This window comes from Tympanuchus pallidicinctus, unplaced genomic scaffold, assembly GCF_026119805.1.
Source record: "Tympanuchus pallidicinctus isolate F22 unplaced genomic scaffold, pur_lepc_1.0 scaffold31, whole genome shotgun sequence".
NCBI lineage: Eukaryota > Metazoa > Chordata > Aves > Galliformes > Phasianidae > Tympanuchus > Tympanuchus pallidicinctus.
Genome location: NW_026294749.1, coordinates 3,643,486 through 3,664,744, shown reverse-complemented (window position 1 = coordinate 3,664,744; position 21,259 = coordinate 3,643,486). Strand labels below are relative to the sequence as shown.

The following is a 21,259-nucleotide window of genomic DNA, read 5'->3' as shown; positions in this document are numbered from 1 at the left end:
CAATCCTCCAAAAACTGGAGTCCAGAATGGTTTTAAAACAAGCCTGCTGCACTCCTTCCATGAGGAAAGCACAGGCACGTGGTGGATTTGGTTGGCTTGTGGCGTTAGAGCGCTTAATGAAATTCGACATATAAGAGAAGCAGATTTCCTTCTGTTTATAACCAGAGATGGAATGATTCGTATGCTTTTTGGGCTTCACACCGATGCTGGAGCGTAAAGAAATGATCTTGAAATATTTCCTTCCAGTGCAAACTGTAACAAAATTTTTTCTCAAAATGTTGGGGAACTTGTGAAGGTCATCATCACGTTGGCCTCAGATGGTTGAGAGAGAGTTAGTTTGCTATCTTGCACGCTTTCTTAATAATAATAATAATAATAATAAAGTGTTCTTTGGAAGAACTTGCGGCAAAGGGCAGATCAATTTTAATGGATAAATAAACAGCTGCGGTCCCTGCTGTCTTGTTTTCTACTAGAAAGAATAATAATCATCTTTTGAGACTCTGGGTTTTTTCAGTGTGGAGTTCCAGTGTGTTTGCTTCCAAAAACTTGGCAGCTTTTTCTCTTCAATTTCTAATCCCTTATAATTGTAATTAGGTTGTTTTTATGGGGTCAGGATTCCTCCCTAGCTTGTGTTTTTGTTCTCTTTGGGGCTTTCTGGGTGGGTGTGCTGTCTGTTTTCATCACAGTAAAGAAAAAGGAAAAACCCAAGCAGAGCCTCAGTGTATGGCTGAATTGGCTTCCTTCTATAAACCGCCAGGCACTCCTGAGGTGTGGGAGCATTCCTCATCATTGCTGACTCTCCTTGTGCGCGTCCCACCAGCCTTGGTGCAAAGGGACTTTGCTGGGGGATTGAGGAGGTGTTCCCATCCCAAGATATTCAGATCTCCCTTAACTCCTCTCAACTATACTTTAGTTTCTGTGAAAGATTATGCAATGTTCTCATCTTTCTAAATAGAGTTTTATTAAATCTTAGTCTAATACGCAGTCGTCTGTGTCATAGCCAAGGGTTATATGAAAATATCGTAAACAGAGCCAAAAGTATATCAATTAAAAATGCACTTTTGTTTGGCCACTAGGCCACTTTGTTCCTGTGGTAATGCATTGGAACAGGCTGCCCAAGGAGGTGGTGAAGTCACTGTCCTCAGAGGTGTTCAAGAACCGTGTGGATATGGCACAGAGGGACATGGGTTAATGTGCATATACATGATGGGTTGATGGTAGGTGATCTTAATGGTCATTTTCAACCTTGATGATTCTGTTACTCTAAGTTCTGCTGTCTCCACATCCTCTCCTCTCATGGTACCTCAATCCAGTGCTGTGTCTCTGCCCTTGTTCTCTCAGCTGACCCATCCCTACATCACACTTGGGGCTTGTGGAGTTGTGATCCAGCCTTACTTGCTGTCTGGCTGCTCCCTGCTCTGACCCAGGAGGCTGCTGGAGCTGGTGGTGGCTTCATACTCCTTGGAGGCCAGCACTGCCTCACCTAGCTCTGCCATCGCCCTGCCCTCCTCCAATGAGTCACTGGGAGCGCTGCTTTTTATAGTGCTGCCAGTCATTAGAACTGGGAGAGGTAATAAAGGACGTGCTGCTCATTATTTAATGCCGTTGAGATACATATAGCGAAGAGGTCAGGTGCATAATTTAACCACAGGAATTCCAGTGGCCATATTAAATCATGGATCTGAGCTCATGCCCTGCCTTGATGCATAAATCTTGGTCTTGAGCTATTTCATGTGTAAATATTCCTAGGAGAGTATCTCTCTAGGAGAATTCTCTTGTGAGGCTTCTTAATGCTAAATGCTTCTTGGAAGATTTTCAGCTGTTCTTTTGTCGCATCGTCACCACTGTCACATCACCACAAACTTGTGAGACACACATCCTGAACTGTCCTTCGGGCCACAAGCTAGCAAGTGAATCATGTGAACGGGCTGTGTCTCACTGCTGTCCGGAGGATGGATGCCGAGAAATATTTCCTTCTGTTTTTTGAAAAGGAGAAAGCTGAGTCTCACTTTGGCTATTTGCAGAGTGGCCATTCCAATAAATTATTAACATTGACATAACAAGCAACGTAATTACGTTAAATGTATATTGCTGTGCGGTGTATGGGGAAATTGGAGTGTGTACTTAGCAGGGACTTCTCCAGCCTTCTTGTCACTCTTTAATGGCTGCATCTTCTATCAGTCTGCAAAGCCAGCTGTACTCCTGGGGCGAAGTTTTCAAGGCAGTGCGTAGTTATGGGGCTGATGGCTGTTGCTTTTCCCTTTGTTACCAAGATGACCAGTCTGCTGTGTTCAGTATTGTTGTGTGGTGGTGTTTTGAATGCTAATCTGCATAATGGACACCAAGAGCTGGCAATGGGCAATGACTGAGGTTTGATTAAATTGCAGTGGATGGTAGTGCAGCATCCCTCCATGCGCGCTCGTGGCATTCCAGATCAGCAGTGCAGGGCCAAGTGGTTAGTTGGAGGCTGCTTTTTAATCATCTAGAACAATTATGTAATAGTATTTCATGTCTGGTCACATGGGAATTCTTGTTGTGGCTGCTTTTCTGTTCCGGATGCTTTGTTTTGCTGCAGTACTGTTCCTCTTGGCTCTTTGCTTCCCACTTGATTTGGGTTGAATTATCTTCCTTCACAAGGAACGTGCCATGATTTTACCTACTTGCTGCTGGCTTGATCTTTTTCATTCCAGTTGGGCTGGGCCTCCAGCAGATTGTCTTCCCTAGAAAAGGGGAGCTTAATTCAGGGGAACCCCTGTGGTCCAGCTGTGAGAATGGGGCAGTGCTGTCTTGGTGGGGACTTGAGTTAGTTCAAGCAGTGGTGTGATGCTCTTTGCCTCTGCAAGGGCATGTCTGTGCCCTGCCAGGTTCTATTCCCTTCTCTTTCTTGCAGTTATGGCATTTTTCTGGTCTGGTCTTTTGTTGTTTTGTCTTGCTAATCTGGCAGAAATTTAAATTTTTTAATTTTTTTTTTTTTTAAATCATCATTTTCTTTTTTCCTCTTGAGTTTTTTGCTGAGTTAATGAAGTGAAATGGCTCTGGGTGTTGCCTCATGCCCTGGGCTGCAGTGATGTCTTACAGGATTACTGCAGGTAACTGCAAGTAACCTGAATGGTTACAACACGAATCTGCATGTGATAACAGCGAGAAATTTGGCACTGCTCATGGCTTGGTATTTTTTGGAGTAGGAGACAGGTGTGCATTTCAAGTGCACTTTTAGAACACAGTTATTAATTCAAAGGGATCTCTGGCAAGGTCCTTCCCAAAAGGAGCAGTGACCAAGCTTTGGCTCAGTGCCTATGGAGTCTCATCCTTGGACATACTCAGAAGCTGTCTGGACGTGGTTTTGGGATCCTGGCTGAGTAGCTTCTACTTAATCCCAAATCTATTAAACTCTCAAGTTATGGGACCCAATGCAGTAGCTGGGCCAGAGGCAATAAGATCAAAACTAGTGTATTCCCTTTGCCCATGTTTGCCTTGTATGGATTGAGGGGGGGAAAAGGGAAGCAGAGCGTCTAATGGTGCTGTCCACTTACCGGGCTGCTAACGAATGCCATCCTAAGACAAGGCGTGAATCTATGTGCATTCTGGCTGAGCAGAGTGCAGGATGTAGATGGCTGTTTTGGTCGCAGCACCCACATTTCCCAGTGTTGGAGCTGTGCTGAGCTGGCTTTGCCTGCAAACAGTGCGTTATCATATGCTGATGTATGCGATAACTAACTGTCGTCTCACTGGATGATAAATACGTGCCTAGTGAGCTCACACGTTGTTTTTCTTTTCTTCTGAGGGTGCTATGTACACACAAAATACTTTCAAGCAATTGGTGTAGAAAACGACAACTACATTAAAATCGATATTGCCACCAGGACTCATATAGACTTTTTGTGTGGGTTTGCTGTGCTTGAGAGAATGTGTATAGAGTTAATGTTTATTATCAACTTGAAGATAGTGTCTTGGATACTGGAATCTGATTTCAACCTACTGTAAATTTTTGCTTCTACAAATGGCACAAACTGTAACTGCACATTACAAAATCTTCACACCATTCTCAGCTTGAGAAATCAGACTGATCCTTGGACCTTTCCTATTCCTTATTTTCTGTGAGAGTGTGAAACCACTGTGTTTTTTTGTTTGGTATTTGTGTTTGAAGAGGTTGGAGTTTTGTTGGTTTTCGTTTCCACTCCCTGGTAGATCCTGTATCTCAGTCATTCAGTCTACACACACCAGCCTTGCACCTGTTGTGGCTGGAGTTGTAAGCTTCACTGTGTATTTACCAACTGTTCAGGCAGTTTCATTTCTAATGTGCTTTAGCAGTTTTCTCTGCTTACTCTGGCTGCAAGTGTGTGATTGTAAAAGATGCCCTCATCGTTTTCTTAAAGAAATTGTCAAGGAGGATGAACTGGAATTTAGGAAAAGCATTTAATCTGGAGCTGGTCATGCTGTTTGTCATGGTAACACTGTGATGAGAATTACAGGCCAGCTGGTTGTGAAGGTGTCCATTTTCAATGAAGTAACATCTGGAATAGCATGAGATTTGTGGTTTTCCTTCACTTAAAAACCGTTGGCTTAAATTAAAGCTTTCCAGATAAATTCTAGAGAGCTGCTAAATTCAGAAGATGTTGAAAGAGATTTAAGCTTTCATGTTGCTTTGGTTCTGTTTTCCCCATTAGCCTTCTAGTTTCCATCCATGTCCCCCTCTGCTCTACCTGGTGTCCCTGCCTGGAACAGTCATTCCCCTGCTCCTTCCTGCCCTTGTACTCCTGCATTGTAGCTGCATGTTTCAGGGTTATCCATCAGCAACTATAGGTAAAAAAGCAAAGTTCTTTTTAAAATTTCTAATCTTATCCTTGGGAGGAAAGTTCAATATGTAGTATGGAGGTGTGTGTTTTTTTTTTTTTTTGGGTTTTTTTTTTTTTAGGCTTTCTATTCTGTATTTAATTTACAGCTGAGAGAGAGCCCCGTATATGGGTTGTCCCAATGAAACACCAAGAACAAAACATCAGAGAAACGAATATTTTCTGGTACTTGTTCTTGGGACACATATTTGGGCACACAAGGAGCAGGGTCAGGAAGATCAGGAGTGCTGCTTGTAAGGTAAGTTCACCTTACCCAGCGGCACGTAGTTTATAGCTACTCTTGTGCACTGTTTCAGAGCACCAGGTAGGTGGTTCAGTTCCCTGGACCAGGTGGTTCATCCCCAGCAGGATGGGTCTGGAGGAACTCATTTTGGCTCGAGTACTGTCTGTGTTCCTGTGCAGTACTGTGCTGCTGCCCAGTCTCCTATTGGCCCATGGGCTGAAGTTTGTGAGGATGTCTGCAGCGTCACGATGTCCAACCTGCAAATATTGTTGAGGATTGGTCTTTCTTACCTGAGTTACAAAGAGAGGGCAGGGTCATGGCAGTAATAACTGCGTGTCACAATTAAGGCGTCTGATCTTTTTATCTGCAGCGACTGAGCAAGTGTTTCTCCTGACGAATGGCTTCCTTTTCTCATCTCCTTACCTTATCCCCGTTCAGGAGTTTTGTCCCATGCTTGGCATTTTTGAGATTTTTCTCCCAGTGCTTAAGAAGGCCTGCGTGGTTTGTTTCAACTGTGTATTGTCCTGAAAAATACTGGCCTTGAAAGTGTTAACTTGGTTTTGATAATCAAATGATAGTGAATGTTAATATTTAACTAAAACATTGTGAATTCTTTACGTATGACTTCTATTTACAGTGCTTGGACCTGTTCAAGATAGCAACTTGACAACTTGTTCAGTTTTCTATTTATCTGGATCATGAAGTCAGTCCCACCAGAATGTGCCTTTCCAGAAGAAGTGTGGTTAGCTAAAAACTGAAGTGTGGCATTAGGATACTGTGAAAAAGATTTGTCTTAGTCAGTTCTAGTGAGAGGTGTCGTTGTCTTAGTCTTTCCATGTGCTTGGAGGGTGGCAAACATCTGTGTGTATTAAAACAAAGCATAGGTTTGAAGTCGGTCAGATTTGTGACAGTGGTTTCCCTGTGATGTCAGAACATATGTAGAAAAGATGCAGCACAGATGTAGAAGGGAGGTGAAAGTATCCTACATGTGACTGTAGTGTCCATGAAAGCTGCAGGCAAGACTTTCTGCCTCCCAGTGCTTTGATCTTAGATGATATTGTGGAAGCAAATTACAACAGCTGGAAAACAAGTTAGTCAACTAATCTTAGTAGGGTTAAGTCTGGAGAAGATCAGAATGTTTCATGATAAAGGGAACTGCTAGTGAAAATGAAATAAGTGATAGAGAAGTGGGTGGTATGTGGATGTTACTAAAACTGATTTAATCATGTTGAGTATTCACAAGACTGTCATATGATTAACAAATCACCTTTTAATTGTTAGTGTATTAGTGATGATTATTTACCTAGCAAACTTCCTTCTTCCTTGTCCCAGTGGGGAAAAGAAGCAGATCTGACATGGGACTGAGGCTGGGAACAGAAGAGCTAATTGCTTCTGTTTAAAAGATGGAACTGTAGATCAGAAGAAACCTGTCTAGTTTTGTAGTGTTTCAGATTGCATCTCCTCACTGTTGGATTCTGCTGGCGTGGTGGTTATTGAATAGCTTGGAGGGTCATCTTCATCTGTTGCATAGACTAACGAGTAATTTGGTGCAGAGCGATGAAATTTTAAACAGAAGCCTTTTCTGTGTTAACTTAGTGACTGAGAGACAAAGTCAGTTTCTGTGGTCTTGTGTATTTGAAGTTTGTGGCTTAGTTTGTTGTTTTTTTTTTTTTTGTTGTTTTGTTTTTTTTTCAATCACACTATTTCTGAAGCAATGTCACCATGGTGGGGAGAAGACTACCTCAAGTGAGCCATGATAAAAAGGCATCAAATACCTTCGTATTTGATTTGTGCACATAGATGTGAGTGGGGCAGCTCGGCTGGCAGGCATGGAGGTGGGGTGCAGAGCAATGCTGGAGGAGCACAGCAATCAGCATCGCATCACAGGGCCAACCTGTTTACCCTGCGGTATTATAGAGGGCATTGGCTGACAGTATCTTAACGTAGCTGGTGTGTTAGATTTCCCTCTTTGCGAAGGAGCTGAAGTTTGCAAAGCAGGTGGGAGAATTGTCTTATGTATCAGTGTTTGTGTGGCGATGTGTGGTGGCGTGGCACCCAGCCTGTGTGCTTTATTTGTAAGGCTGAAATACCAGACTTTAAAAAAACGCTTCAAAAATTAGGATAGAAATTTCACAGCGAAGTCGTGTCTGTCCCAAAGATGAATTCCAACAACTTCAGAAATTGTTAGGTAAGGTTATGAGATCAACAGTTGTGTACTGTTTTGAAGGTATGGAAACAGTTTTCATAGGTACATGAAACTGCTTTCATGCAGCACTGTGCAGTCTAATTATATCTTTCTGGGAAGCCTGCTGAGCACATGTCCTCTGGCTCATGCGTCTGCTTCTCTTTCTCTGTCCCCCAAACTCTGACTTTGTGGCATAGTCAAAAGTAGGTACACCCAAATGGTTGATACCATCTGAACAACTCCTTGCTACCTGAGTAGATGTTCTTCCAAACTTGGGCAGTTATTAACCTCTCCCCAGTTCCCACAAATATCAGTGGGTACTTGCTTAGTAGTAATTTTAGTAGAAGCATTTATTTTAACATTATTTATTTAACAAAAGCATCCACTTAGGGTGAAGTTGAAGGAAGTTAAATATATGGTGTGCTTGGAAGTGTAGTGTCACGCAGGAAGGAAGCATCTTGAAAGCCTGGTGTTCTGGGTTCAGGCATTCCAGTATAGGAGGTGCACATTTCCTTGAGTAGCTCTTGAAAGCAAACATACAACAAACGCTTTCAGTAGTGGATTGCTGGCCTTCTTCTTGTTGTTCTTTTTTTTTTTCCTTGACTCTCATTTTCCAGGTGAATCAGTTGTACCTGACAAGAACATGGGGCTCTTGAAGGGATTTCCTCTCAGCAGTGGGAAGGACTTACTTTGGAGACTATTGCTTCTGAATGTGGCTGGTCAAAGAAAGAGGAATTTATTGTTGTCCCTTTTTCTGAAGCCTTTCAGGATTATTTGATTTATATTTTAAACCTCAAATCACCATTTTGAAATGTGACATTATACTTACAGCTGGCTGTATTGGTGATCAAAAGTGCCAGGTGTTCCCAAGAACAATTTATTGATGCTTGAAGTACATTCGAAGGTTGGGGAATGTTTTTGCCCAGCTGTGTGCTCAACAGAGAGGCATTGCTGCCCTGAGCCTTGAAGATTAAAAAGATTAAATGCTCTTTTGTTGCTACTGCTGACAGGAAGGAGAGGTTGGAAGTGTGGCGGGGCTGCCCCTGTTGTATTTTTTGTCTTGATTTGTTGTTGTTCTGGTGGGTTTTTTGTTCAAGGATGTCTGTCAGTAAAACCAACTTTGTGCTGTGCGACAGTCTGGTGTGTCTCTGGGTGGCTTCTCGTGCAGCCTCTTCTGTGACAGAGCTGCAGGATTACTTTCTGTAGAGCTGAGCATTGTGATGTTTTCTGGATCTTGTATGTTTTCTCAAACTTTAATGTTAAAACACAGCCAGGTTGTTACTTCTGGCCGGAGACTGAGAGAGGAAGGAGAGGAGAGTTGTCCTGTGGCCACCCATAGGGAGTTCTTGTCACTGTCCTCTACAGTGGCTGTGACTGTGAGCACTACTCCAGCATTGAGTTACTGGGAGAAGGCATTAGTAGTATGGTAGAAGGACTGACTCTTCTACTTTTTTGGTTGGGTTGAGTTTTTTTGACTGTTTTTTTTTTTTTGGGGGGGGGGGGTGGAGAGGGGGGGAAGAGTATATTTGCAGTTCTTCTGGTTGTACTTTGGTCTACTGACTTGGAGTTTTTCCTCCAACAGTAAGGTCCTGGAGACTGTTTTGCTTTTTGTTACATATAAGGTATGAAAAAAAATCACTTTTTTAAAAATAATTCTTATTTTCTATGTAGCTTGTTCTATTTGTTGTGGATTTGTTATTTTTAACTAATTTTGTGGTTCAGATTTTTGGGAAAAATACTGAGAGAATGCAAAGGCATCGTAAACTCTCACTATACAAGGTGCTTACATAGAAATGGAGAGAAAAGATGGGTTCCAGAGCCACGTAGGGAAAACCACCAAGATCTGGTAATAAAGTGATGAATCAGGAATAGGTGTCAGTGATACGTAATCGATTCTTGTTTCCAAACTGCCATGCAGCTTAGCAGCATGGGGCTTCTCACCATAGGGGTCTGGGCTGCCCCAGCTGGCTGTGGCATACGTAACATTTAGAGGCTGGGGATCCCAGGGTGGCACCTCTTCTCCCGGGACTAAGGAAACAGGCAAGGAACAGGTTTTACATTTGCATTTTACTTGCCTTAATTTCACAACAAATCTGGGCTTGCTGTGGGAGTCCTGTTCAGACTTCGATCTCATATATGGGATGGTTACATCTGAGGTGCATTAATTTTTGCCGCGTGTCTTCTGAAGCATGTTCCTAACAGTCCTCAGGCTTGAATTCTGGCTTTTGAAGCACATTGACTCTCTGCATGGGTGGTGACTCACAGAGATCGGTTAAACATCAGGATGCTAAAAGTGTGACTCCTTAAACTTTGACAGAAAGTGCTGTCAGCATGTAAAAAGCATTTGCAATGTATTGCATGTCTGCTCAGGTGAGATTCTGTACATTGTTAAAGAAGTTACTCTTTTTTTTGTTTGTTTGTTTTTGGTTTTGTTTTTTTTAGATGCCTTGCCATGTTTTGTGTAGCTCTGGGTGTTGCCTCAGCATATCACTTTATCACATCTTTTGCACTGGATGGAAGATAGAAAAACCCAGGCTTCACTGTGAATTTACCAGCAGCCTTTCTTCAGGCTGTGGACTGGTAACTCCCAAATGGGAGAGAGGCCGTGGGTTTCTGCCAGAGCAGCTTCAGGATTTACTGGTCTCCCTGCTTGAAGCACATTAGTCAGCCTTTTGTAAGAGGTGATAGGAGATTAGTGTCTAGTCTCTGGCCAAAACAGTATTCTGGTGCACGTTTACTTAGAATGCCATCTGAACTGCCCTTCCCAGTGTGCAGAGACATGGGAGCTTGTGCTTGTTTGTGGAGCAAACCTGCTTGTCCTTTTTATAGGACAAAGCCACTGGTGCTTGTAGTAGGTCGCACTGTATAGGCAGGCCTTGATGGCTGCATCTGCCTGTGCCCTGTTATGCTGCTCTCATGGACAGATGTCCATGATGTTTCAGATGATGTCCATGATGTCCAGAAACAGATGCTTCTGTTCTCAATTGACTCACGCTGGGCTGCAGAGGGAGCCTTCAGAAGGCAGCGAGTGGCCAATCATGAGATTAGCATGGAAGTAGATGTTTTTGCTTTCAGAGCGGCTGAGGAGTTGGGCAAGAGCCTTGAGAGCAAACAGACACGTGGTTCCCAGATAGCTTATCAGAAAGTGCGCTCCGGGCATCACTGAAGGGCTTGCTGAGAGTTTAACCTTTCTTCTGTTTTTAAGCTCCTGCTCTGTGTGCTAAAGTGGACAACTTAGTGTGTGGCATGTTGTCCCTGCCTGGAATTTCACAACAGCCCTTTGTGAAGCTTGTTCTCCTCCAGCCATGAACCTTCACCTCCGCCTGGCCTGGCGTGCTGCGTTCCCTGTCTGGGCTCTGGTGGTGGCCAGCCGTTGTGGCTGGCAGCGGTAGGCCCTGTGGGTAGATGGGCCTCGGGTTCTTTTTGTGGTGTTACTGCTCATCTGACAGTAATAAGATAAAAATAAGCAACTTACTGAGATTGTCTTTAGGAAGTGCTTGTGTATAAACATGGCTATCTTTAATGCCTTTAATTTGTAATCTGTATTTAAGGGATTTCTCATTTCTAAGCGCTATACAGCCCTTCTGGATTGTGAAAATAAGCCCAGAGACTTCTGAAAGTTTGCCTGGAACTCAGAGGTACCTCCTAAATGTGGTTTTGTTTGCAGTTTGCCTGGACATTTTTGTTGCAAACTCAAAATTGATTCTTAATAATGGCAGATATGAAGTGGAAGAAATGTAATTCCTACTAAAATACTTTGAAGATGTCAAGAGCTTCAAAGAGCAGTTCTCACTGCCTTGCTGAGCTGCTTGCTGTAGATAGCCAATAGCTATTTGGTGGGGAAAAAAATACCCATACCGCTTGCTTCTGGTTGCTTTGTGTACCTTCAGTATGCAGCTTGCAGAATGGTGTAGAGTCAGACAAGCCAGTACAGTGACAAACTCAAAAATAAATTTAATGAAAACAAAAGCCTGAGTCCAAGTGTTTAAAAGTGTGTAAAAGCTGGCACATTTCTTTTAGGCACAGAAGTGCTGTGCTTCTTGGTGAGATGGTACATTTTGGGGAGGATATCTTCTGTGCTGTTGAACCAAATGGATGAGTCAGAGCTGTATGTCATGAAGATGCCTAATGCTGCAGTGCACCTAATTGAGCTCTTTTGAGGGAAGGTTTGTTTTGAAGTTGTGTCTGACTTTTGAGAACAAATTCACGTTCTCATTTTGCATGATTGGCCCTTAGATTTCAGTTAATATTTTTGGGACAGCCACTACAATTACATTATACACAAGCAGCTGTTTGTTCTGTTAAGTTTTAATTCTGGAGCATCTGATCCTCCAAAGTTGGCTGTACTTGTTTTTTATTAAATGTGTATGGCTACTGTTACCATCGATATTTGAACACTTTACAAACCACCAGCAAACATACCTTCCTGCATTTATCCAAGGATACAATAAGGCTATCTGCACTTTACGCCCAAGAGACACTAAGTTGCCTGTCTGAGAGCAATGAGGATGTTGGGCTAAAGCCAGGAATGCAGCCTGACTCTTCTTAGGCTTTTGTCCGAGCCTAAGAGGAAAACGTCTTGAAGGTTAGGGAAGCTAAGGACCTTTATTTTTCCCATCTTTCTCATGGAAAGGTGGGTGTGCCCTGATAATGTGTGGGCCTCACAGAGTTTTGCTCTTCTTTTGGATGAAAAGGGTGTTTTTGGTATTAGGGATGGCTCTGGAATGAAAATTTGGCTCCTGTCTGATTTATGAGCTGAGATGGAGGCTGCTGTACTAAAGCTCTCTGTCTCAGTATGAAGAGCTGGTCTGACAGGACGTATCATTAGTCTTTGTCACCTTCCGCATCTCAGGATGTTTTTCTGACAGCAGAAACATCTTCCCATTTTGCCTTTGGGAGCCTGAAACCAGAAGCCACCAGGATCTTGTGGAAAGGAGCTACTTTTCCTGCTGTATCTGAGTGATGCCATATCAGTCAGTAGCAGAACACCCTTCCAGGTTGTCTAGCAGCAGGTGTTTGGGGACGTTATGGTGGCGCACCCTAATTATATCAGTAGTGCTGGTGGTGTCCCATAGTGTCTAAACAAAAGTGGCCTAAGGAGGGAGAGATTTCTGTGCTGGGAGCTCCTGTTCTGTAAATAAGGACCTGATTAAACTTAATCAAATTAATCTTTATGTGAACTTCATGGGATCTGGGGCTTGATTTGAGGGGGAAAGCTTGCCCCTGCTGTTTCACAGAACTGCATAAATTTCTGTCACTCATGCTAGGAATGAAGCTTGAAAAGCAGTCTATTTTGGTGTTAGTATCTTCTAAAAGCATGTGAGAATTTCACAACTTATTTTGTTTTACCTGTCTTTCTTCCAGTGGGATCTTGTTTGTGATTCTGCCTGGAAAGTCCACATTGCAAAATTCTCCCTACTTGTAGGATTAATCTTCGGCCACTTGATAACAGGATGTATAGCTGACTGGTAAGTGCAGTATCTTTTAATGCAGTATATCAATTAATTAATGTCAATATTAAATATTGCTTAGATTTTTATCTACTTCATAAAGAACCTTTGCTTCATTATGTTCACGTTCTGAAAAGAATGTGACGAACAGTTTAAAACCGTTTGTTAATTGCTTGAACTAAGTAATGTGCTCCAAGGCAAATAACAAGAAAATAAGCTATTTGATAGTTGACTTTCCTGCTGGCACAATTTGTTACAGCTGTAGAGCTGGTGTGTAACTATGTATTTGTTAATCATATAAGTGAAGCGTTTGGTTTAGGGTTTTCTTTTTTCTTCTTCTGAACTAGGAGATAAGGTGAAAAGAAGTTGAGAGCAGCAGTGATTTGACTTAATACAAGAGAGTTGTGTAATGTCAACCCTGTGCTTATGCAGTGACTTTTAAGAGTGGTAAAAGACTGTTGCAAACCTTTCAACGTTCCATTTTTAAAGTTGTTGTTAAGCAAACATTCTGAATTAGCATTAAGGAGTCTCAGATTTATGTGCTGTTGATATTGGGGTATTAAACACACAAAATGCAGTTCCTTAAATTACAGTACTGAAAACATTGAGGTTCCCTAATTGTTCAGAAAGTTCAGTTTTTATGCGAAAAGAGGGTCTTGTAGTGCAGGAGAAGGGGAAGAAAATTAAAGCCCTGATTCAAGTGATTTAAATAGAAACTTGCTGAATCTGAAACAATAGCTGTGATGCCGTCCCAGTCATTTCAGTGGCTTCCAGCACAGTTGCCAATGTCAGTGCTTTAGATGGCCCCAAGTTAACTATTCCACTGTTTGCTAAACCAGGAAGGGAAGGAGTTGCTTAGTATGGAAATTCTAAAAAGCCCCAGCGATGGCTCATCAGTCAATGAGTAGAGAAAAGGCTCCCTGCAGCTGTGCTGCAATGCGTCTCAAACTTTTATAGCAAAACTGCACCTTTTTCTTGAACAGTCATTAAATGTTTTTAGGCAAGTGAGGAATTATGACTTCTCAGTGAAGCAGGGAACAGGCATGGTTAAATACAATTGAATTTGATTAAAATGCTGCAGTAAAACAGGGCTGTAACAACATGTAGAAAGTATAGTAGGGAAACAAATGAGAGTTCTCTTTTGTTTTTCCAAAATAGGATTTTGTATGGAGGAAGCAGACTTACTGTCAAGCTAGGGATATGCTGCTGTAATTGACAAGTCAGTCACAAATAAGTGAGCAACTTGTTGCCTAAAGCACTGGCTGCAAGGGAGAGATGCAGTAAGCAGATTTAATAGCTCTCTGAGAAAGGAGTGCCCAGTTCTGCCATCCATTTCTTTCCTTAGTGTGTAGTTTGCTCTACCACGTTCTTTTTCTGTGTTTTCCCTACAGTGAGATTATGAGAGTTTAAGGACAAACAGTTTGACAGATGTAATGCTATGGAGAAAAGGGTAATTTGGTAACTGGGGGAAGAGTGCACCCTTTGTCCTTCTGCAAGCATTGCATTGCTCTGGCTGCCACCAGAGCTGATCCCTGTCTTCCTCCTCTCCCCCCATCTCCATTGCCATCTAATGTAACATTATGTAACTATCATATGTAACATCATAATTATGTATCATAATGTATATCATGTAACATCTAATGTAACATAATGTAACAGCAAGGTAGTCCTGCACTGAGATAGTCCTTTTTCATTTGGTAGTGGCAGTGGTGCTACTGAAAGAGCACCTAAACAGTATTTGCTTTGTTATTCAATCACTGTTTGAATTTCTTCTGAGATTGGGGGTTGTGTGGAAAGACAAATACAAAGGGGATTGTACTTGTGAGAATTTTTTAAGTCAATCCAAACAAGAGCAGGCAAGATATGCCAGATTGATATACAGAAGTGCTATAATCTTTCAAAATCCTCGTTTCACCTGTATATCACTATCTAGTTTAGGTAATCAGGGGAGGCTTTGGCTGTTGGGTTTAGATTGGTTGATTTATTGCTGTTTGGTTGTGGAGTGTGTATTTTGTTTTGGATTTTTTGGTGTTTTGTTTTGTTTGTTTTAAGCCCATAAGATCTGGAGCTTTTCTTTTGCTTTTTGAAAGGTTTTTGAAGCTGCACGTGGCCAAAGCATAGTATGCATTATGACAATTTGCTGAGTGGACTGAGTGGTCTGTCATCAATATACAGTAGGTGGTGTGCAAGCTTCAGTAGCTGTGTGTGATAAATCCATAGGAGGAAGATCTGCAAACTTGTTAGGCCGTGTAAAAGCGAGCAGTGTCCAAAAGCTGAGTAAGCTGCCTGTTTGGGCAGGGTGCTGCTGGCACTCTCGTCACAGAACAGGAGCTGTAGAGGTTTCTGTGGAAGGGTCCCTCTGGAGCAGGCACCCTTGGTGGCTGTGCGGCATCGAGACAGAAAGCCTGTGCCTCTTCCTGCCCTGCCCTGGTACTCCTTGGAGCCTTTGTGTCAATTCAAATCCCAAAACTTAGAGAGCCTGCAAAGAATGGCACAGGAAGAATGATCAGATTGGCTGAAGGACCAGTCTTCTCAAGGGTGGCAAGGCACATGCGTAAGAGCACGGGAAGGACAGGTCCTGTCCTCAAAACATTTGCCTTTTGCCCTGCACCTCTGGTGACACTGGAAGTATCTGTTTGACACATCTGCATATCACTCTGTGTGGGTTGCAGGTTGATCGGAAGCCTGTGGTTGCTTGTATTCCTAGTTATTTACCTGTGTAGGCAGAATTTAACATCTGATATAGATAATAATATGCGATAGACTGAGACTGTGGCATGGAAATCTCTCTCTGAAGTAATGTGGATGGCAGCAGATACCATCCCAGGGCTGTTTTACAAGGGAGGTTGTGTATGGTTTAATCTCTCACAAGCATTTCTATGCAGTGTTAGTCAAATAACTCTGTCTACACATAAAAGGCTTTATATACTTTTAAGACAGCATCCTGTCAGAACGCTGCTGGATCACCAGCGATGTGGCTGATAGCTGCCCTGCAGTTCTGATTTTTATTTTTTGAGGAATGTAATGAATTGTGGGATGAGGAGAAATGCTAGCTTTGTCCCTGGGAAGCGGTACTAAGGGGCACGGGGCTTTCAGAAGCCCAGGAGGATTTCCCGATTCTTTGTTAGCAGCAAACATTCATTTACATAATTTGTATAATGGTAGGAGAAATTCCAAGCCCTAATGATGGGTAACCTCAAATAAAGAGGATAGGGGGAGGAGAGGAAGGGAACTGGTGTCTGTGAAGCATGGAGCCTTTTTTAATCAGCATCAGGAAATAGCAGGTCAGGCTTGTGATGAGAATTAAACTCCTAATTCCGAGGGCTTGCCTAATGCCTTTCATCTATAAAACGCTTCCACAAATACTAATTAGTATGAATTGCAGCTTGACTGTTACGAAAACCAGGCTGTGAAATTCTGTGCACATCACTAATAACACAGAGTTTGTGGTTTTCGTATTCAAGGCTTGGTATGAGGTACTTTCCCTCCCTGCCCAAGTGCTGTGTGCCCCATAAGCACAAAATGTAAAGCACAGGCATCAGCAGCTGCCACCGTGTCCACCATGCTCCCAGCACATTGCATATCACTGAGGGGGAAAAAAAAGCTCACCCTGAGGCTCATCTCTCACTAGCTACGTTTGCACCCTGATGAAGAACCGTCTGCTCTGACCTTGTAGTGTCCAGCCTGCTCCCTGGTACTTGCTCCTTTCATAGGGTAGAATATGTTGAGTTGGAAGGGACCCATACGGATCCTCGAATCCCAACTCCTGGCTCTACACAGGATGACCAATGTTTTATAAACATGGAATGTTTGGTGCCAATGAGTTAAGTCTTAGTGAAGTACCCTGCAGTTGATGCTGCAGTTGGAGGAAAAAAAAAAAAAATCAAAACCCAAAAACCTGTTTAATATCATAATCTCTGGTGTACTTTGAAAAAGTGATGATACAATTACTGGTTTGCTTTTCCAGTTTCCAAAGGCATCAAATACAGTATCTCTTTTCCATCCCTTTGTCCTCTATTTCATTGATCTTGTTCCATTTTCAAGGAAAATCCAACGTTTTAGTTGTGACTGCATGTATGAAATACACTTTACAGCTGCTGGTAACAATCAAATAATTGACTCGAAACACTTCAGAATGTGAAACTGGATTAGGTAGTGATGTTTATATGCTCTTTATTGCGCTGACATTCAGCCAGATAGCTGGCTTGCAGCTGACAGTCTGCTTTGAATGGGTCTGCGAAAGCTGCCTACGAAAAGCAAGTTCATATATTCTTTGTGGAAATGGCATATGGAGCTGACTGAAAGAAATCCTCAGTTCCACTGGAAAACTTGTGGGAGTTGACAAGTTGAAAAATTTTGGAAATCTCCACATAACGATCCAATTTTTGCTTAAAAATAGCAGCGTGCTTTGGTGCTTCAGATTACCAGCCTTGCACAGGAGGGGGGAGGGGTGGAAGGGGAGTTATGAACAGTGAGCATGTGAGACATATGAAAGGAATATGAGGCTTTGCATAGGAGCTGACTTCTGCAGCAGGTGCCCTGTGTTTGGTAGCAGCATAGTTCCTCATTGGCACCTGCAGCTGAAAATCTTCTCTGCCAAGAAGGGCTGCAAATGCTTACACCTCAGTTGCCAGTGTCTGCTTTGGAGTGGTTTCTTCCTCCTTTTCTCCCTCCTCAGCTGGTTTTGTGGGTCTTTTCAGCCACTGTGGGGATGTGATGTGAATGAAAGAGTGGAGCTCACCGTTTTTCTGCAGGCATTACTATCAGCTGCCTGAGGATAAGGGAAGCAGCACAAGCCCTATTCTTACATCCAATCCCTGTTGCTTAGGCTTGTCCTTAATAATGAAGCTATGAAAAGTGATCTTTTGAGCGTGCTTCTCTTGCAGAGGAGGCTAGAAAGCATGTCTGTTGGGAAGAAGAGACCTTTGCAATAAGCTCTGTGGCTGTAGGGAAATAATAAATGCTATCATGTAACATGTATAATATAAAACCATCTCATCTGCTATTGAAAGCTCTGAGAAGCTGTTTTTGATCTCCAAGACTTTTGTTTATGGTTCTGTTGTAGCTCCTAGTAGCTTCCTTGTTCACTGTTGGTGATGTGCAATTGGTCAACTGTGTTTTAGTCAAGAGGTAACAAATCACATGGTGACCCTGCTTAATCCCACCTGAAGTTAATCTGTCAATGCAAAGCTGACTGAAGAATCAAGTGGTTTTTAGTAAGCAGGAGGGTGGGGAAGATGGAACAAGCATTAAAAACGAGTGGGAACATTTAAAAGGCATTGCATGATTTGTGCTCTTTGTAATGCTGGAGTATTACTGGTTTTTAACACTATTTCTCTCTACTTCCTTTCTTATTTTTAGGGTTGGTCGACGGCCCATACTGCTCTTCTCTGTCATATTCATTTTGATATTTGGACTGTCTGTGGCACTCTCAGTGAATGTGACAATGTTCAGCACACTCAGGTTTTTTGAGGGGTTTTGCCTGGCTGGAATAGTCCTCTCCCTGTACGCACTGCGTGAGTATACCTTTACAGCCCATCCAAATGTATGTTTACAGAGTATGTAGCTGTTCTGGGGCATCCTGCTTCCCTACAAGCAAACAATTCTGAATCATAGCCTTTGAAAAAAGCTTCAGCCTGTGTTTTAGTAACAAAGTAGGGGTTTTTGCAGCTATCTCTTTAGATTGGTACAAAGCAATGCTAAGTTCAGCAGCAGACTCTACATTTCTCCTATCTGGAACTATTCCAAAAATTGCCCTGCTACTTGCAGCTAAGAGGTCTCTTGTCCCTGCCTTGGATTGTGAAATACAGCAGAAATACATGAGATTAGGAGCCCAATGTCTTCTTATCAAGGCTTCTTGATTCTTTGTAGTTCTTGTTCTTGTGTTTTTGAGTATTATTTCAAGGGGGATAAAATCTGAGAGAATCTTGAAGGAAAGCCTATGAGAAATATCTGTATACTCATAATGTCTAGTGGAGATGCCTGGTAAACTTGTTGTCAGAATATATGGAAGCCCTCTCCAGAGGCTGTGCCTTCCGAGGGTGCACGTGTGGTGCTGCCAGCTCTGAATGTGTCACTGGGATGCACTCCAGGGAGCTCTGTGTGCTTGTGCTTCCTTTGCTGTTTGTGATAAATGGGTAGTACGCCACCTGAGGAAAAATACATCATTTCCCCCCTTTTATTATGGCTCTGGAAAAGTATTGCCTAAATATATCCTGGGACTTGCTGTACAAATCTTCATAAAATTTTATTCACTTCCTACCATAGACGTTAAATCCTTATGGGTTATAGATACTGCAGCATCCTCACTGTGTGGAGTATTAAGCTCTACAGTATTTGTTTTTGCGTTTTGAGACTGTGCCATGGGGAAAAGAACCTGACTAGAATACGCAACAGTTTATTCTTTTGCACCTCTTCGTAGTAGACAGTACAGTACCCAGGAGAGTTTCACTTTTTTTACTTTGCTTCTCTTGCCTTCAGTGATTTAATCCCGCTTTGGCAGTGAGGTTGGACCAGACGGTCCCTTCCAGCCCCTACAATTCTGTGATTCTGTAATTCCTAGCAAGAATTCTTCCTCAAAAAATGAAACTATTATTGAAGACATGAAATCTTCTTTTGTGTACCCCCCCCAACACTGTATATAATACCAGTGAAACTTCATTAACCCTTTTACTTGGTGACCCTAGAGAACTTGCTAGAATGGAAGAAACCAATGTAGACAAAGTTGTCGCTGAAGCATAACTAGCATCAAACCTAATCTCTGCTGTCCTGCTGTGGTTGACTCCAAATGCTCTTCATGATCTTGGCTGTGAAGAAAGATCAAGGACAGTAGGATATTCAGCTGAAATTTGAAGTAGTTTGGATTTTTCACTGCTCATTGAAGTATGTATGTTTTTCTTGGTTGCTTTGTAGTTGGGCTTTTTAAAATTTGTTAAGAGAGTCATTGCAACTGAATATTTTTGTTGGGATATATATAAAAATTCCATTATGAACCTGAGAGAGTCTGTGTTGTTGGAGTAGTTTGCCAGACAAGGTCCCATTCAAAAACAATGGAAGAGCAGGGTTAGTCCATGCTCTGTTTGATTCAGATCAAGGGCTTGAATTTGATTTCAGGCCCACCCTCCACCATAACTGAAGAGTTTGCTTGTAACTGCTTATGTAAGTTTGCCCATTGCAAGTGGGTGTGTGTCTGCATAGGGATTGCAACCTTCTGTGGAGTCCTCTTCTGTTTCATAGCCTCTTTTCTCTGTTACTGGTTTTGGTCTCTTCCACCGAAGCTTTGGGCCCCAGAATTCTCACTTGGTTGCCCTGAGCAGAACAATAGAAAATAGAAAGTTTATTCAGCCAGAGAGTCACCAGCTGAAATTTCTGATGCTGCTGTGCAGAAGAAAATTCTACAGGATTGTACAGCCTGCAGTGGTAATTAGTCTGCCACAGAGATCCTCTTCACACTGTGTCGAGCTTGCTGGCTATGCTTGGATTTACGGCCCACCTCAGGAAAATTGTAAGTAACCATCCTGATGCTCTAGGAGTGGGAATAGCACCAAAGTGCTGCCTTAGAACATGTTGCTGCTGAACTTGAGTTGCCTTCACCATTCACGCCGTGCTCTGCTCAATAGCCTGATGTGGTTTTCCTGTGGGTCCCTGCCAGTGTGCTGAGCAAGCCCTGGGACGAGGCCTTGCCTCCTGTGCCACTGCAGGCTGGCTTCAGCAGTGCTGTGAGTTGGCTTCTTGTAGGCTGTGCACATGGGAAAGGAGGCTGCAGCAAGATCCTGTTTGGCTTGTTTTCTTAGGTGACAAATGTGACAGGATGTGTAGAAATGGCCTCGTGTTCACCAGCAGAGGTTTAGATTGGGTATTGGGAAGAATTTCTTCCTGGAAAGTGTGTTTAGATATTGGAATAGGTGATGGAGTCTGCATCCCTGGAGGATTTAAGAGATATGTGGATGTGGTGCTTATGAATAGTGGTGAACCTGGTAGTGTTGTGTGATGGTTGGACCTGATGACCTTAAAGATATTTTCCAACCTGAATAATTCTGTGATTCTGCACAGCATCTTGCTGCTCAAGACTTAACAAATCTGTTTCTTCAGCTAAGATGAGAAGTTGTCATGCAGTTGTTTTAGGCTTTCTTTATTTATTTATTAAACTTTTGCTGGGAAAGATTTCAGATGAAACTTCTGGTGAACCTTCAGGAAGAGATGGTCTGTGCACAGGTACTGGCACTTGCTGTGAATGGGGCAAGCAGAGGAGGAATGAACCTGGGATTTTTCTTCTCAGTGCTGCATTTGTTGCCTTGTTTGGGAGAATAAGAGGGAGATGGTTCTTCTCGCCTGAATAAACTACAATTCTATGAAACAGGCAGATTTTGAGAGGCTTTTGTTTCATGATGGGGCTTCCCACCTCTTCTGCCCAGTGTGCTGTCACTACAGCCTGATGCACGGAACTTGGGTTGCTGGTTCAGTGGCCGTGTTGGCTGAGTAGGAGAGTGCAGAGACAGCAGGGTGGGCATCTCTCATCAGCTGGGTGTGGGGTGTTGTAGCCTGCTGC

General features: G+C 42.7%; 1 protein-coding gene across 2 annotated transcripts in view; it reads left to right on the top strand.

Annotated features, from left to right (window-relative positions):
• Positions 1-21,259, top strand: part of SLC22A23 (solute carrier family 22 member 23) — a 97,656-nt gene that overhangs the window by 1,620 nt on the left and 74,777 nt on the right. For both annotated transcript variants that reach the window (XM_052697580.1, XM_052697579.1), the window contains exons 2-3: positions 12,626-12,729; positions 18,073-18,227. In XM_052697580.1, coding sequence (XP_052553540.1) covers positions 12,626-12,729; positions 18,073-18,227 — 259 coding nt within the window. The remainder of the gene's footprint in view (positions 1-12,625; positions 12,730-18,072; positions 18,228-21,259) is intronic.